This window comes from Pristis pectinata, chromosome 31, assembly GCF_009764475.1.
Source record: "Pristis pectinata isolate sPriPec2 chromosome 31, sPriPec2.1.pri, whole genome shotgun sequence".
Lineage (NCBI taxonomy): Eukaryota > Metazoa > Chordata > Chondrichthyes > Rhinopristiformes > Pristidae > Pristis > Pristis pectinata.
The window spans coordinates 10,474,419-10,492,013 of record NC_067435.1 but is presented as its reverse complement, the minus strand read 5'-3'; the positions used below and the strand labels follow the sequence as shown (position 1 = coordinate 10,492,013).

The 17,595-nt window shown below is 52.6% G+C and overlaps 1 protein-coding gene across 6 annotated transcripts in view; it reads right to left on the bottom strand.

The window, feature by feature from the left end:
* The window catches only part of LOC127585045 (long-chain fatty acid transport protein 1-like), a 57,596-nt gene extending 41,650 nt beyond the window's left edge, over window positions 1-15,946 (bottom strand). For 2 of the 6 annotated variants that reach the window (XM_052042177.1, XM_052042181.1), the window contains exon 1: window positions 4,595-4,955. Coding sequence is in view for 1 of the 6 variants with exons in the window: in XM_052042176.1 (XP_051898136.1) it covers window positions 3,997-4,058 (62 nt within the window). In the remaining 5 variants the exon portion in view is untranslated. Of the gene's footprint in view, window positions 1-3,996; window positions 4,131-4,594; window positions 4,956-8,893; window positions 8,964-15,222; window positions 15,317-15,927 lie in introns of those variants that run through there. The other 4 variants (XM_052042179.1, XM_052042178.1, XM_052042180.1 and 1 more) reach the window with 4 other exon arrangements.
* Window positions 15,947-17,595: the final 1,649 nt, after the last annotated feature.

Here is a 17,595-nt window from a genome sequence, read left to right as displayed (position 1 = left end):
ACACAATGGTATAATAAATTTTTCAGTGAACCCAGTGAGTTTGAAGGGAGCAGGAAACATACAAGCACACTGGACCCCAATTCCTGCTGCAAACCCACCAGGCACGGTAGTGTAGTGGTTAGCGAAATGCTTTACAGCGCCAGCAACCCAGGTTCAATTCCCGCCACTGTCTGTAAGGGGTTTGTAGGTTCTCCCCGTGTCTGCGTGGGTTTCCTCGGGGTGCTCCGGTTTCCTCCCACATTCCAAAGATGTACGGGTTAGGAAGATGTGGGCATGCTATGTTGGTGCCAGAAGCATGGCGACACTTATGGGCTGCCCCCAGAACACTCTATGCAAAAGGTGCATTTCACTGTGTGTTTCGATGTACACGTGACTAATAAAGACATCTTATGTTCCTGACCCCTGGTGTTCTGGATCCCAGCCCCGACTGCACACCCAGTCCACAGACTGGAACCACGGCCCTGGCTGTACTCCGTACCCCCAGCTCTGGCCGCACTCCGTACCCCCAGCTCTGGGCCCATGGCTCACAGCCTGGAGTGAATCAGATGCTGGACCATCTGGATTTCCGAACATTCAGATGCCAGATTATCAGAGTTTTGCTGTACTCTGCAGCTTAACCAAGCAAGTTCCCTGGTACTCAACTTCCACAGTGACCCTATATGAGAGAGGTGGGGAGGAAGATTATCCAACAGGTGCAACTGCCCTGATGCAAGCATTGGACAGGAAGGTTGACCCCTCAAATTCGTCAGCTTGGCTGTTTCAATCCCCATGCACGTATCCACTGCAATAAGCCGTCTGGATGTATACAACCTTCTTCATACTGATGAATAGGTTTACCTTTCAGTAGTCTCTAGGAGATTTTATTTGATTCTGGGACACCCCTTTACAATCTGGAAGGGTTGGCAACTCCAACTCCAAGCATTGCCTCCTCCCTTCTGCACCCACATTCACCATGAACACAAAGGCACTGTTGCACCAGTAAAAACAAAATCAAGGTCCAATTGAGGATGCACATCTAAAATGCACAACCACAACATGCAATAGCTTTTCTATCACAATCAGCTAACTACAACGCCAGCTTTGGCACAGAAAGGACATTTTCTAGTCAAATATTAACTACTGCCTTGAATTGACGGGCAACCATTAGCTGTAGAAATATGCATTGACAGGCGTGGCCTTGCCCTGCCCTATTCTGATGCCAGTAGGATGCCCTGATATTGTCTTTATCTTGAAGATATCAGTCCTAACTCAGTATTTGTGCTGACAGCTCTAACTCAGAGCTTTGTGGGTTCAAGTCCAAGGATCTTGTAGCTCCAGAGTATATCAATGTTTGAAAGTGAAGCAGAGTCCATGTCAACATTTAATAGAATTAGGTAGAGTGCTGAAGGGATAAAGCCCCATGGGGAATGGGTGGGGTGAGGACTACTCCTCACAGCTGGGCTCAATGGCTGGCGTTCATGTTGCATCTGCCATGCTCCTTTGGTAAAGGCAGACATTGCTGACTAAACTCATCATCGCCTTCAGTGCACCAGCACTGCCTTTGGTTGACTGAGGAAGAAGGTGTTCGAAGATCAAGGTCTCAGGCTTAGCACAAAACTCATGGTCCACCGGACAGCATTGATCTCTGTCCCTCCTACTGTATCTGAGACCTGGACTGCCTACAGCAGACAACTCAAGCACTGGAGAGATACCATCAACATCTCTTCAAAATTCTCTACATTCATTGAAAGAGAAGTGAACCAACCTCAGTGACCTCACCCAGGGTCAATGTCTCCAGCACTGAGGCCCTAGTTACACTCAATTGACTACATTGTCCGACATGCGATTGACATAGGCTACACATCAGACTCCTGAAACAGATGCTCTATTCCAAGCTCCATCACCTGGAGAGATTACCAGGCAGACAACAGAAAAGATGCAAAGAAATGTAACATCCCCCTGACTCTTAGGAATCTTTAGCTCACGACCCACTCAAAGTGAAGAAGGAGCATTCAGATGGTATTGACCTTGAGTCCATGCATCTGGAGCATAAAGAAGCTGCAGATAGGTAATGCACTGCCTCACAAACGACCCACCCATCTGCCCCATCTGCATTTCCTACACTGGCCTCATCAACCACTTCAAAACCCAAAAACCTGGAGCGGAAGCAAATCCTCTTCGATCCTGAGGGGCTGCCCAAGAAGAAGTTATTTTGACGTGTTGCCATTTGGAAGCTGCGTAATTAATAGAACCAAAGAGCTTGCCAAACCAGTATCAATCAGATTAACTACTTATAAATTAATAATAGAATAACACTATTCAATTCATAATTTAAAATTCATAACTTAAAATTAGAAATTGACCTGGACTTAATTGCCACTTGCAGACACGAGTTCTACATTTTTCACTCTACGTATAGAAGTGTTTTCGATCAAACTTGGCTTTAAATTTGAGACAATGCCTTTAGTCCTTGACTTGGGTGCTTGAACTTCTTCCATGATACAGAGATTATCCTTGAGAGCCAATTACCTAAAATAGTGACCCGAGTTAACTTCATTAGCCAGATACACACTGCAGATAAGGACCAGGAGAGAGAAACATTGTAGAGTTCAAATTTGTGGGCGAGGGGTAGGGGCTGGTGGGATGGAATAGGTTACATTCATTTGCCACACTTCACGTAACATCCATACTCCTTTGTAGCCTCCTTGTCCTCTTCACAACTTACTTTTCTTTCTATTTCTGCATCATTAATTTAGCAACCATACCTTCAGTGCCTTCATCTAAGTCATTTATACAAATTGTAAAAAGCTGAGGCCCACCACATCATTCTTTACATCTTCTTTCCACTAGCAAAAGACCCAGTAATGCCTGTTCTTCGTTTATTGTTAGCCAGCCAATCTCCTCTCCACGCCAATGTGTTACCCTCTGATTAAAGCAATAGAAAGAGGTCATTCAGCCCATCAATGCTGTATCAGTTCCTATACAAGAGCAATCCAGCTAGTCCCTTTCCCTCAGCCTCTCTCCTTAGTCCTGTAAATGCTTTCCTTTCAGATACTTAACTATCTCTCTTTTGAATTCTACAATTAAATCTGCCTCCACTTCTTCCCCTGACAATACCTTCCAGCTGTCAAAATGTTTCTCCTCGTGTCACTTTTGGTTCTATTGCCATCACTTTCATTCTACAACCCTAGTTTATGATGTTTCCGACAGTGGGAAGTGTCTCTCTTCTATACCCTTCATGATTTTAAACATCTCAGTCAGTTGCCCTGCAGCCTCCTCTGTTCCAAAAAAAGCAGTTTCTCCAGTCAATCTACATAACCAAAATTCCTCAGCACTGGAATCATACTAGTGCATCTCTTCTGCAACCCTTCCAAAGTCTTTGTACTGTTACTGTTTTTGCCTGTACTACATCAATGCACTTTGTACTAACTCAATGTAACCTGCAGTGTGTAATGAATTGACCTGTACGATCGGTTTGTAAGACAAGCTTTTCACTGTACCTCGGTACAAGTGACAATAATATACCAATACCAATAAACTGTTGCACCCACAACTGGACAGACCTCTCCAGTTGTGTCTGAAGCAGTCTTTCATAAAGGCTCACCATGACTTCCTTGCATTTGAACTCTATTTACAAAGCCCAACATACTGTAGTTTTCATTTAAATAAAAAAAACTAAATTTACACAAATCTAGGACTGGAGACATGGTCTGAAACTGACAGTGAAATTCAAGGAGTGAAATTCAGAAACATGAAGGGGATAGAGATTTGGAATTCTCTTGTCACAAATGCCAATTAATGTCAGTTCAGTTGCTATTTTAAAAATAATCATTGATTTAATAATGCCTTATTAGGAATATTAAGTATTTAATCTGAAATTGATAGCTTTTATTACCCAAAGCTGTTAAGGGGTACATTACTGTTTGGGGATAAAAGGCTGGTATTTAGTGTTAGGTCACTCTTCAGCCATGATCTCTACGGGTTCAGGGGTCCAAACACACTGGCCTTCCTCCTTACCCTTCTCGGCGTAGAGGTGAATAATTCCAGTTTCTCAACCCTCTGCACATAGCTATGACCATTAAACTGTTCAGGCTGTGTTGGACCAAGCATTATGATTCACTTCCCATTTGCACTACATGCCTTGAGGTTGCGAGGGTTCAGTTTGCGCCCACAGACCAATGTTTCGTCACCAGTCGCCTGATCGAACCATTAACTAACCCAACCACCACACCACACCACCCCCCAACCTCCCGCTCAGTGGCAGACCCCACAGAGTCCTGTGAGCCATACCATTCTGCAGCACACAGAAGACACAGGAAATAAATCACTTGAGGAATAAAATGCTTCATTGTTTCAAGTCTTGGAGGGGTATTCATTTGAATGATTTTGCATATCTCAGAATTGAATTGGGAAGGCAGTTCTCCAGAATACTAAGGAAAAGTCTCCCGATCTGACACTGTGCCACTAACTGTGAGGATCACGGTCGGATTTCGGTCAGCAGTGGCTACCTGTTTAAACTAAGCAGGGAATAGGCAGTGAGCACCTCAAACAGGCATCAGGCACAGTTCTTTGAAGTTTCCAAATGACACGTTTTGTTCGCTTAAAGAAAACTCACCAGAACCATTGATTGTGTAACAGTGTGCTAAAAATTTCTTCACCTCCGAGGCATCCAAACCACAAACTGAAATGATTCTTCTGAAAGCAACTTCTTTTCAATCGTCTGTCAGTACTCGCCAGTGAAAGTATGGAGTGAGTGCAAGATTATCTCACCTCCCATCTGCACGCAGCAACCCTGTTGCTGTGATCTGTTTCACTTCACACAAAGACACTTCATTGTGGCTCTGCAGCCCAGCGCACAGGCAGTGTTCCAGCAGAGGGGCTGTTCCACATTCAACCAAGTACTTCACTCACTGCAAGCCTTTCAAAGTGCAGAGCTCTCTGGTCACCACTCCCATTCACAGGAATATTATTGGGCCGACAGCAGGAAAACACATAGCAGGATCCCAATGGGTCCTAATGCCACACCATTTGAAATGAACTGGTTTTAAGGCAGGGTACTCTATTATCTTAGCAGAGCTCGTCAAAGTGCCCCTCTCTCTCTCTGCACTGCTCAGAGAGTCAGTGAAACTGATCTCAGTGGCATAACTCAAGATGCGTGTGTTAAATAATAAACAGAAGGGTGATGTGACAGAGCAACCAAAGGAGTTCAACACAAAAGCTCCGGAAAACAACCACCTGAATTGGGGAGATTACAATTAACAGAAACTTCTGCTAATTTTGAGCTGCTCGATGAGCGATGTTAAACAGTGAATATGCTCCGAAAATGAACATTTTCTGTTTCTGGAACTTGATGGCAAACATCAAGCACTTCAGTAATGGAATTAAAACTGACTTTTTCTACAACATTACAGGAATGCTAAATCCCCCAAATCCACTGGAAGGATAAGTGAATCAACATCAATTTCCTCTCCGTGGCCAAAAGAGGTTGGACAAATTGGAGTGTTTTCTCTGGAGCGTCAAAGGCTGAGGGGAGAGCTGATAGAAATATATAAAACCATGAGAGGCATACAGTAGATAAGGTAGAGTCTTTTTCCCAGGGTAGAAATGTCAAATATTAAAGGATATAGATTTGTGAGGAGGGAGAGAATTTAAAGGAGATGTGCGGGGTAGATTTTATTTTTTTTTACACATGGTGTAATAGGTGCCTGGAATGCACTGCCAGGGGTGGTGCTGGAAGCAGACTTGAGGGAATAGAGGGATTTGGACCATGTGCAGGCAGATAGGTTTAGTTTAACTTGGCATCATGTTCAGCATGGACATCGTGGGCTGAAGGGCCTGTTCCCGTGCTGTACTGTGCTGTGTTCTATGTTAAAAGCGTCAAGGATCCATTCACACTTGGCTAGTGCTGTTGGGCAGGACAGCAGACTCCTGAAGTACACACTATATTCCCAGCTCTGTCACAGGAAGAGCTCACCAGATGGATAGAGGGAAAGATTTAAGGATGTGCTCAAAAGAAATTGAAGAAATTTTATTTTCTCCATACTTCATTATGATGTAGAAGGAGGCCCTTTAGCCAATGGGATCTGTGCTAGCTTTTAGACCATCAATCCCATTCCCTGAAAAACAATCTGCTGGTGGAACTCAGTGGATCGGGCTGCATCTGTGGGGGAAAAAGGAGCTGTCAACGTTTTGGGTGATGCAGGGCCTCGACCTGAAACAGTGACAATTCCTTTTCCCCCCACAGATGCTGCTCGACTCACTGAGTTCCTCCACCAGCCTACCATCCACTGACTCTGTCTACACTTCCTACTGCCTCGGGAAAGCAGCCAACATAATCAAGGACCCCTCCCACCCTGGTCATTCTCTCTTCTGCCCCCCTCCCATCGGGCAGAACTTACAGAAGTTTGAGAACACCAGACTCAAGGCCAGCTTCTATCCCAGTTATCAGACTCTTGAAAGAACCTCTTATATGCTAAAGATGATCTCTCAGTTCACCTTGTCATGGCACTTACACTTTATTTGTCTACCTGCACTGCACTTTCCCTGTAACTGTAACACTATATTTTGCATTCTGTGTTTTTGTCCTTTTTATATTACCTCGATGTACTTACATATGGAATGATCTGTCTGGATGGCACGCAAACAAAAGCTTTTCTCTGTATCTCGGTACATGTGATAATAATAAACTAATAACTAATTTCTAATTTTTGCTTCAGATTTCAGCATCTGCAGTCTCTTATGTGATCCCACTTCCCCACCTATATCCTGGCAACCTATTCTGCCACACATGCCCATCAACTCTACCCTGATTCTACTACACTACGTGTAATTTTCTGCAGGTAATCAACTTACCAACCAGTCTTTAGAGGCAGTGGGAAACCGAAGCATCCAGGAGAAACAAACAATCTGCTGGAGGAACTCAGCGGCTCGAGCAGCGCAACCGGGGGAGAAGAAATTGTCAATGTTTCAGGTCGAGACCCTGCATCATCTGAAACGTCGACGATTCCTTTCCCCTCCACAGATGCTGTTTGACTTGCTGACTTCCTCCAGCAGATTCTCACATCTGCAGTCTCATCTTCACCCAGGAGAAACCCATGCAGTCGCAGAATGTACAGGATTGAACCTAAGTTACTGGACTTGAGGCAGCAGCACTCCTGTATACACATGTCTACACTTCTCGCTGCCTCGGAAAAGCAACCAAGATAATCAAAGACCCCTCCCACCCCAGACATTCTCTGTTCTCCCCCTCCCATCAGGCAGGAGGTACAAAAAGCCTGAAAGTGCGTATCACCAGTCTCAAGGTCAGCTTCTATCACGCTGTTATAAGATGAGTGAACAAACCTCTTGTACCATAAGATGGACTCTTGACCTCACAATCTACCTCATTGTGGCTTTGCACCTTATTGTCTGCCTGTGCTGCACTTTCTCTGTAACTGTAACACTATATTCTGCATTCTGTCATTGCTTTTCCCCTGTACTACTTCGATGCACTGATGTGATGAAATTATCTGTATGGATGGCATGCAAAATAAAGCTTTTCACTGTACCTCGGTACCTGGGACAATAATAAACCAACCACCAATTCCCTGCAGTCACTATACTGCTTCATCCCCACTTACCCCTCAGAACCTCCGGACCGTGACCGCTCAAAGCGGAGAAATGTTCAGGATGGTGTTGAGTACATTGTGTTCTTGCATTAAGAGCACAATGCAGTCCTGCAAAAACAGCGGGAGGAGTGCACAGCCTCACACCAATCCACCCTGTCAAACACCCCCTGCCTCATCTGTGGATGAGTCTACCGTTCCCAAATACGAGCTACCTCAGAACCCACAGAATCAGAGCGGAGGCGAGTCATCCTCAATCCCGAGGGACTGCATACGAAGGAGATGAGAAGACTGTCATCTTGCATGTTGGTAAACAGAGAGGACAAAGGCACCTTCCTCAGGCAGGGCAGAGGAACCAACACCAACACCCTTGCAAAGCAATCAGCAAACAAAAAGGAGGCCATTCAGCTCTGCACAAATGTTTCATCCTTCAATGAGATCTGGGCTGATTTGTGATCTAGTTGTATATATTGTCATTTGCTCCATATTCCTTAAACCTTTTAGTCAATGTAGTCAGACTCCTACACAATCGAGGTGAAGAGGATGGGAAATTAGAGCTCCAGCTGCCATTTAACATCTTTTTAAGAACATAAATAGGAGTCATCCCTTTTGCCTTGGCTCAGTACAATCACAGCTGATCCAGTTCACTTTCCCCACTCTCCCCTCATCTTCATATCCAATAATCTATGAATCTCAGACTTGAACATACTGAATGACTTGGCTCTCTGGGGGTAGAGAAGTCCAAAGATTTGTAATCTCTTGAGTAAAGATGTTTCTCAACTCATTGCTCAATGGTTGACCCCTTACCCCAGACTGTACCTCCCTAGCTCTAGAACCCCCAGTCTGAGCAAGTGACGTCTCATCATCTTCCCTGCTAATTCCTCTTACAACAGCATACGTCTCTGTGCTACTTCTCATTCTTCTGATCTTCATTGAGTTCAGACCAAGTCAGACTCAAAAATTCTCCACAGCAGAAACCTTTACCCAGGAATTAATTCGGTGATCAGGAATCTTATTGTCCTTTGCTCAAGGGGGAGACTTTCCTTGTGAACTCCGGTTGGTGGATGTGTTGCTGTTGTCTAAATATTAGATAAAATCTGTGGTTCCTGATGATAAGAAGATGAAGCACAATACTGCTCATGTTTCACAAGAAAAATTACGCAAGAGGTTATATATCTGCAGCTGAAGGAATAAAAGAAAAAAGATATGGACCAAATAAAATAAAAGCTATAAAAGTGTTAGAGAGTGAGCCAAGATGAAAGTAAGGGCTTTGACATTTAGTGATGACAGGCCACTTCGATTTAACTTACCTGGGGAAACACAGATATGGGTGCAGTATTCGAGTCTTGGGCTCAACACTCCCTGATGGTCTTGCAGAACCTAAAGGTTAGAAAAGGAGCAAACACTTGTAAATGTCAGCATCAATCACTCACTATGTTTAGCAACCTTGTATGAGAGTTGTGTGATCAAAGGGAGCAGGAAAAGATTGGGCAATCAATTTCAAAACAGGGGAGGTAAAATGTCACTGGAATCTAAACAAACTCCATTTATAAAACCAGAGTGAAAGGAGGGTAGACACTGTGAAATGGGAAGAGGGCAGACAGACAGAGAGGGGGACAAGGGGAGGTGGGGTGGAGTGGGGTGGGGTGGGGAGGGTGAGGGGGGAGGTGTGGGGGCAGGGGGGAGGAGGTGGGAGAGGTGGGGGAGGTGGGGAAGGGGGAGGGGGAGGGGGGAAGGGGGAAGGGGGAGGGGAGAGGGGGAGGAGGGAAGGGGGAGGGGGGAAGGGGGGAGGGGGGAAGGGGGGAGGCGGGAGGGGGGAAGGGGAGAGGGGAGAGGGAGGGGGGAGGGGGGAAGGGGGGAAGGGGAGGGGGAAGGGGGAGGGGGAGGGGGAAGGGGGAGTGGGGAGGGGGAGTGGGGAGGGGGAGTGGGGAGGGAGGGAGGGGGAGGGGGAGGGAGGGAGGGGGAGGGGGAGTGGGGAGGGGGGAGGGGGAGTGGGGAGGGGGGGAGGAGGGGGGGGAGTGGGGAGGTGGGGAGTGGGGAGGGGGAGTGGGGAGGGGGGGAGGGGGAGGGGGAGGGGGAGTGGGGAGGGAGGGAGGGGGAGGGGGAGTGGGGAGGGAGGGGGAGGGGGTAGTGGGGAGGGAGGGAGGGGGAGTGGGGAGGGAGGGAGGGGGAGGGAGGGAGGGGGAGGGGGAGGGGGGGAGGGAGGGAGGGGGAGGGGGAGGGAGGGAGGGAGGGGGAGGGAGGGAGGGAGGGGAAGGGAGGGGAAGGGAGGGAGGGAGGGGGAGGGAGGGAGGGGAAGGGAGGGAGGGAGGGAGGGGGAGGGAGAGGGGGAGGGGGAAGGGGGTGAGAGGGAAGGGGGAGGGGGAATGGGGAAGGGGGAGTGGGGAGGGGAAGGGGGAGTGGGGAGGGAGAGGGGGAGGGAGGGAGGGAGGGAGAGGGGGAGGGAGAAGGGAGAGTGGGGGAGGGAGGAGGGAGAGGAGAGGGGAAGGGAGGGGAGGGAGAGGAGAGGGGAAGGGAGGGGAGAGGAGAGGGGAAGGGAGGGGAGGGAGAGGAGAGGGGAGGGGAGGGGGGAGAGGGGAGGGGAGGGGGGAGAGGGGAGGGGAGGGGAGGGGGGAGGGGAGGGAGGGGGAAGGGGGAGGGGAGGGAGGGGGAAGGGGGGAGGGGAGGGAGGGGGAAGGGGGGAGGGGAGGGAGGGGGAAGGGGGGAGGGGGGAGGGGGAAGGGGAAGGGGGAGGGAAGGGGGAGGGGGAAGGGGGAGGGGGAAGGGGGAGGGGGAAGGGGGAGGGGGAAGGGGGAGGGGGAAGGGGGAAGGGGGAGGGGGAAGGGGGAAGGGGGAGGGGGAAGGGGGAAGGGGGAGGGGGAAGGGGGAAGGGGGAGGGGGAAGGGGGAAGGGGAAGGGGGAGGGGGAAGGGGGAAGGGGAAGGGGGAAGGGGAAGGGGGAGGGGGAAGGGGGAAGGGGAAGGGGGAAGGGGGAAGGGGAGGGGTGAGGGGGAAGGGGGTGAGGGGGAAGGGGGAGGGGGAATGGGGAAGGGGGAGTGGGGAGGGAGAGGGGGAGTGGGGAGGGAGAGGGGGAGAGGGGGAGAGGGGGGAGAGGGGGAGAGGGGAGAGGGGGGGGAGAGGGGGGGGAGAGGGGGGGGAGAGGGGGAGAGGGGGGGAGAGGGGGAGAGGGGGGGAGAGGGGGGGGAGAGGGGGAGGGAGGGAGGGAGAGGGGGAGGGAGAGGGGGAGGGAGGGAGGGAGGGAGAGGGGGTGGGAGGGAGGGAGGGAGAGGGGGAGGGAGGGAGGGAGAGGGGGAGGGAAGGAGGGATGGAGAGGGGGAGGGAGAGGGGGAGGGAGAGGGGGAGGGAGAGGGGGAGGGAGGGAGGGAGAGGGGGAGGGAGGGAGGGAGAGGGGGAGGGAGGGGGAGGGAGGGGGAGAGGGGGAGGGAGGGAGGGGGGAGGGAGAGGGGGAGGGAGGGGGGGAGGGAGAGGGGGAGGGAGGGGTGGAGGGAGAGGGGGAGGGAGGGAGGGAGGGAGGGAGAGGGGGAAGGAGGGAGGGACGGAGAGGGGGACGGAGGGAGGGAGAGGGGGAGGAGGGGAGGGAGGGAGAGGGGGAGGGAGAGAGGGGGGAGGGAGAGGGTGAGAGGGGGAGGGAGAGGGAGAGGGAGGGAGGGAGGGAGGGAGGGAGAGGGGCCGGAGGGAGGGAGGGAGAGGGGCCGGAGGGAGGGAGGGAGGGAGGGAGGGAGAGGGGGAGGGAGAGGGGGAGAGAGGGGGGGAGGAGAGAGGGGAGGGGAGGGGAGGGAGGAGAGGGGAGGGGAGGGGGGAGAGGGGAGGGGGGAGAGGGGAGGGGGGGAGAGGGGAGGGGGAGAGGGGAGGGGGGAGAGGGGGGAGAGGGGAGGGGAGGGAGGGGGGAGAGGGGAGGGAGGGGGGAGAGGGGAGGGGAGGGAGGGGGGAGAGGGGAGGGGAGGGAAGGGGGAGGGGGAGGGGAAGGGGGAGGGGGAGAGGGGAGGGAGGGGGGAGAGGGGGAGGGAGGGGGGAGAGGGGGAGGGAGAGGGGGAGAGGGGGAGGGGGAAGGGGGTGAGAGGGAAGGGGGAGGGGGAATGGGGAAGGGGGAGTGGGGAGGGAGGGAGGGAGAGGGGGAGGGAGAGGGGGAGGGAGAAGGGAGAGTGGGGGAGGGAGGAGGGAGAGGAGAGGGGAGGGGAGGGAGAGGAGAGGGGAGGGGAGGGGGAGAGGGAGGGGAGGGAGGGGAGGGAGGGGAGGGAGGGGGAGGGGGGAGGGGGGTAGGGAGGGGGAGGGGGGGAGGGGGGAAGGGGGAAGGGGGAAGGGGGAGGGGGAGGGGGAGGGGGGGAGGGGGAGGGGGAGGGGGAGGGGGGGAGGGGGAGAGGGATGGGGGAGGGGGAGAGGGAGGGAGAGGGGGAGGGGAGGGGGAGAGGGGGAGGGGGAGAGGGGGAGGGGAGGGGGAGAGGGGGAGGGGGAGAGGGGGAGGGGGAGGGGGAGAGGGGGAGGGGGAGAGGGGGAGGGGGAGAGGGAGAGGGGGAGGGGAGGGAGAGGGGGAGGGGAGAGGGGAGAGGGGAGGGGGAGGGGGAGGGGAGAGGGGGAGGGGGAGAGGGGAGGGGGAGGGGGGAGGAGGATGAGAGGGGCAGTTGGGGAGCGAGGGAGGGGGATGTGGGTAGAGGGGGGAGGGGGGAGGGCAGGGAGGTAGAGGGGGAGGGGGGAGGGGAGAGGGGAGGGGGGGAGGGGAGAGGGGAGGGGGGGAGGGGGAGGGAGAGAGGGGGAGGGGGAGGGGGGAGGGGGAGGAGGATGAGAGGGGCAGTTGGGGAGCGAGGGAGGGGATGTGGGTAGAGGGGGGAGGGGGGAGGGCAGGGAGGTAGAGGGGGAGGGGGGAGGGGAGAGGGGGAGGGGGTGCTGGATGGGGGAAGGGGAGGGGAGGGGAGGGGGGAAGGGGAGGGGAGGGGGAAGGGGAGGGGAGGGGGAAGGGGAGGGGGGAAGGGGAGGGGAGGGGATGGGGGAAGGGGAGGGGATGGGGGAAGGGGAAGGGGAGGGGATGGGGGAAGGGGAGGGGATGGGGGAAGGGGAGGGGAGGGGAGGGGGGGAAGGGGAGGGGAGGGGAGGGGGGAAGGGGAGGAGGAGAGGGGGAAGGGGAGGGGGGAGAGGGGGAAGGGGAGGGGGGAGAGGGGGAAGGGGAGGGGGGAGAGGGGGGAGAGGGGAGGGAGGGGGGAGAGGGGGGGAGAGGGGAGGGAGGGGGGAGAGGAGGGAGAGGGGAGGGGGAAGGTGGGGAGACTGGGAGGCAGGGAGGGGGGAAGAGGGGAGATGGGGAGAGAGGGGAGGGGGATGACGGGAGACGGGAGGGGGAGGGGAAGGGGGAGCATGGAGGAGTTTGGAGCGCAGGGAAGGGAGAGTATGGGGGTCGATTGTTGGGGGTAGGTTGACGAGTGGGGGTTGAACATGGGGTGTGTATGGGCGGGGTGTGTGTGTAGGGGGCAAGTTTAGGGTGTGTGTGGAGGAGGGATGAGTGGGGGAGTGAGAGACGGTGAGAGTGGGTGTGTGTGGAGGACGCGTGGGCGGATGTGTGGTCGGAGTTTTGTGGGATGACGGGTTTAGGGTGGGGGTCTATGGAGGAAGGTTGTATGGGGTGAGTGTGGGGGTGTTGGGGGTGTGATGGGGTGAGGGTGTGTGGAGGAGGGGTGTGGGGGTGTGTGGGGGGAGTGGAGGTTGTGAGGGTGGGGTGTGTGTGTGGAGGAGGGGTGTGGGGTGAGTGTGGGGTTGATGGAGTGTGGGGGGTTGTGTGGAGGGTTGTGGGGGTGAGTATGGGGGTTACAGGGGGTGAGGGTGGTGGTTTGTGTGGAGGAGGGGTGTGGGGGTGAGTGTGGGGGTTACAGGGGGTGAGGGTGGTGGTTTGTGTGGAGGAGGGGTGTGGGGTTGGAGTGTGGGGGGGTGATGGGGCTATGTAGGGGTTGTGTGGAGGACGGTTGTGGGGGTGAGTGTGGGGGTGATTAGGTGAAGGTGGGGATGTGGGGTTGTGTTGGAGTGTGGGGGTGGTGAGGGGGTGAGGGTGGGGGTGGTGGGTGAGTGTGGGAGGTGTAGGGTTCTGGTGGGGTGTTTGGGGGCAGTGAGTGAGGGAGGGGTTGCGGGGAGGAGGGGTGTGTTGGAGTGTGGGGGTGACGGGGTGGTGGTGGTGTGGGGGTGAGTGTGGGAGGTGTAGGGTTCTATTGGGGGTGGGGTTGAGGGTGTGTGGGGGAGGGTAGGAATGAGTCAGTGAGTGATGGAGGGGTAATTGTGAGGTGAGGGTGGGTGTGTGTGGAGGTGACGGGGTGAAGGTGGGGGTGTGGGAGGTGTAGGGTTCTGTTGGGGGTGGGGTTGAGGGGTTGTGTGGGGGGTGAGTGAGGGAGGGAGGGGTAATTGTGGGGTGAGGACAGGGTGTGTGTGGACGAGGGGGTGTGGTAGGAATGTGGGGGTGACGGGGTGGTGGTGGTGTGGGGGGTGAGTGTGGGAGGTGTAGAGTTCTGCTGGGGGGGTTGAGGGGTGTGGGGGGAGAGGAGGCGGGAGTGAGAGTGAGGGGGTAATTGTGGGGTGAGGGTGGGGCGTGTGTGGAGGAGCCGCGTGTGGTAGGAGTGTGGGGGTGACAGGGGCTGGGGGTGTGGGAGGTGTAGGGTTCTGCTGGGGGTGGGGTTGTGGAGTGTGTAGGGGGAAGGGGGAGTGAGTGATTGAGGGAGGGAGGGGTAATTGTGGGTTGAGGGTGGGGTGTGTGTGGAGGAGGGGGGTGTGGGGGTGACAGGGGGTGATGGTGGGGGTGTGGGGGGTGAGTGTGGGAGGTGTAGGGTGCTGGGGTGGTTGAGGGGTGTGTAGGGGAGGGGAGGGGGGAGTGAGGGAGGCAGGGGTAATTGTGGGGTGAGGGTGGGGTGTGTGTGGAGGGGGTGTGGGGTGACGGGGTGGTGGTGAGGGTGTGGGGGGTGTAGTGTGCTGGGGGGGTTGAGGGGTGTGTAGGGGAGGGGAGGGGGAGTGAGTGAGGGAGGGGTAATTGTGGGGTAAGGGTGGGGTGTGTGTGGAGGGGGTGTGGGGGTGACGGGGGGTGGTGTGGGGGGTGAGTGTGGGAGATGTAGGTGCTGGGGGGGTTGAGGGGTGTGTAGGGGAGGGGAGGGGGGAGTGAGTGAGGGAGGGGTAATTGTGGGGTAAGGGTGGGGTGTGTGTGGAGGAGGGGGGTGTGGGGGTGACGGGGGGTGGTGTGGGGGGTGAGTGTGGGAGATGTAGGTGCTGGGGGGTTGAGGGGTGTGTAGGGGAGGGGAGGGGAGGGGAGTGAGTGAGGGAGGGGTAATTGTGGGTTGAGGGTGGGGTGTGGAGGAGGAGGGTGTGGGGGGTGTAGGGTACTGGCGGGGTTGAGGGGTGTGTAGGGAGGGGAGGGGGGAGTGAGTGTGGGAGGTGTAGGTGCTGGGGGGGTTGAGGGGTGTGTAGGGGAGGGGAGGGGGAGTGAGTGAGGGAGGGGTAATTGTGGGGTAAGGGTGGGGTGTGTGGAGGAGGGGGGTGTGGGGGTGACAGGGGGTGGTGGTGGGGGTGTGGGGGGTGAGTGTGGGAGGTGTAGGTGCTGGAGGGGTTGAGGGGTGTGTAGGGAGGGGAGGGGAGGGGGAGTGAGTGAGGGAGGGGTAATTGTGGGGTGAGGGGTCACTCACTTTCCAAGGGGACTCCGAGGTCAGGGATCAACCCCGAGGGTTAAAAGTCGCTCTGTTCCCAGGCGAACGCTGCCCGAATGTCGTGTTCTGCGCCTGCGCTCCGTCCGCCCCCGCTCATTGGCTGGGACGGGAGCGCCCACTGCCTTCTGGGAGTTGTAGTGCGAGCGACACAACGGCGGCTTGCTGTGCCTGCATGTCCCAGGATGCTCAGCGGCTGCTGCCCTCGGCCGACAGGTTGTCCCTGAGCCGCAGGTAAAGCACCTGCCTCCTTAAAGAGGCGCAGACACTAAATAACGTCAGGCTAAGAGCACAGGGAAATAAACAGTTGTACGAAAACTGTGGCCCTATGGTATCAGACACTAAATTTACTTTAAAGAAGTTTACTTTAAGTTCAGAAGTGATCTAGATGAAGTGAATCCATGCTCTTCAATCTAAACAAAGAACATTTTAAAGGTATGAAGGTCAGGTTGACTGTGGTAGATCTTAGACTAAAGTGAATGGTAGTGGGCTGGCAATGCATATGATAAAATAAATGAATTTAAAGAATTCATTGATTATTTGGAACAAAATTATACAAAAGATCTAATAATTCGCCATCCCATTGTTTGGAAATCCCAATGGTTCAAATCTCGATCACTGATACCCCGTTTCCACAATCCCTTTAAACACTCCAGAGTCCTGTCTGTACACTCACTTTAAACTCACCTAGTTCACTGGAAGATTCATTATATTTTTGTTGAACATCTTTAAGGTACGTGACATGAAACGTGGTTCAAACAGAGATCACAGAAGAAATTAAAGATAGTATTAAATCTAAGTATGTCCACTGAGTTCTTCCAGCGTTCTAGTTTTTTGTTTCCAGCATTTGAAATCTCTTTTGTCGTCAAACCTCCAATGCCTTCTGTTTTAATTCCAGATTTCCAGCTTTTTATTTTCAGAAAAAGACTATTGATATATCTGAGTCTTTGCTGCCACCTTCAGGCACATCTAAAGGTTGATTCAGCGTAAAATAAAGGCAATTCTTTAAAAAAATCTGTAACTGATTAATATTGAAAAGTAGTAGTAGATCATTAATTGCTGCAAAGTGAGAGAGGTTTTTAGTCAGCTTGCAATGTGTTGGTCCCCCAATCAAGTAGCACATTCCTGGTAGATGGTCTGCAGGATGCAGATGAGACCGACCAATTGTTGAGGAAGACATTTGTGCAACACCCCTTCTATCAAACTTCTTTGCATTGAATTAAAAGATGTAGCTTATGTTGTGTTCATGAAGAAGAGATTGCTCAGTACATGACTGGAAAGAGTGCCATATAGGGAGGTATTTATTACTAATCTCTAAAAATGTTGCTCATTGCTACATGTACTGTTTATTTTTCTGTGGAATGTTTTTTTTCTGTGAAGTAATGATAATTCTGTGAAGAAAAAAGTTAAGCTTTAAACTTTTTAAAACATTCTTAGTACCAAGCCTAAGTTTGAGGGCAAGGCAAATACTGGAACAGCAATGCACAAGATAGTATCTCTTAGCTAATTTAGAAACTATTATCTATTTTGTCTTCCTGCCAAGATTGAATGAAGAAATGCCAACACTGCCACTTCATTCTCAGATAGATTTGCTACAAAATAAGCAAAGATTTCGTTTAATGTACAACTACAATAAAGGCGGAGAATGGCAAGAATTATTGTTTATTCAAAGGAAAGGGGAAATCTTTCAAACTATCATTTCCACGCCACTGGATAAAGGAATTTTTATTGTTTGGGCAGATAAATTGGATTGTTCAAATTTAAATCAAATTGTGTGTTTATAAATCAATACTTTTTTTTCTTCTGTTAGTAAGAAACAATGTCTTTTCGAACTTTATAAACAAATTATTCAAATGATTAAATTCACAGCTTGTTAAAATGTTGTAAACATTATAATAATATTGAATTGTCGCAAAATTAATTCCTATAGAGTGATAACTCTTCAAAAGTATATACATTAAAATAATGAAAAACAAGCATTCAAAGACTCAACTAAATTGAAAGTAAAGGCTCAGTAAGGTCCTGTAGGACAGCATATTTTTAAAAAATTGCACTGTTAATTTTGAAAGTAGAGATTTTCTCATCTAAATATCTTGAATAAGTTTGAAATAAATGACAATATAAGACATTGATGAGGCCAAATTTAGAGTATTGTGTGCAGTTCTGGTCTACCTACTTACAGGAAAGATATCGATAAGCTTGAAAGAGTGCGGAGAAAATTTACACAGATGTTGCCAGGACTTGAGGATCTGAGTTAAACCGGGATAGGATGAATAGGTGCGGATTTTATTCCCTGGAGCGCAGGAGAATGAGGGGAGATCTTATAGAAGTATACATGAGGTTTTGTTTTAGGGT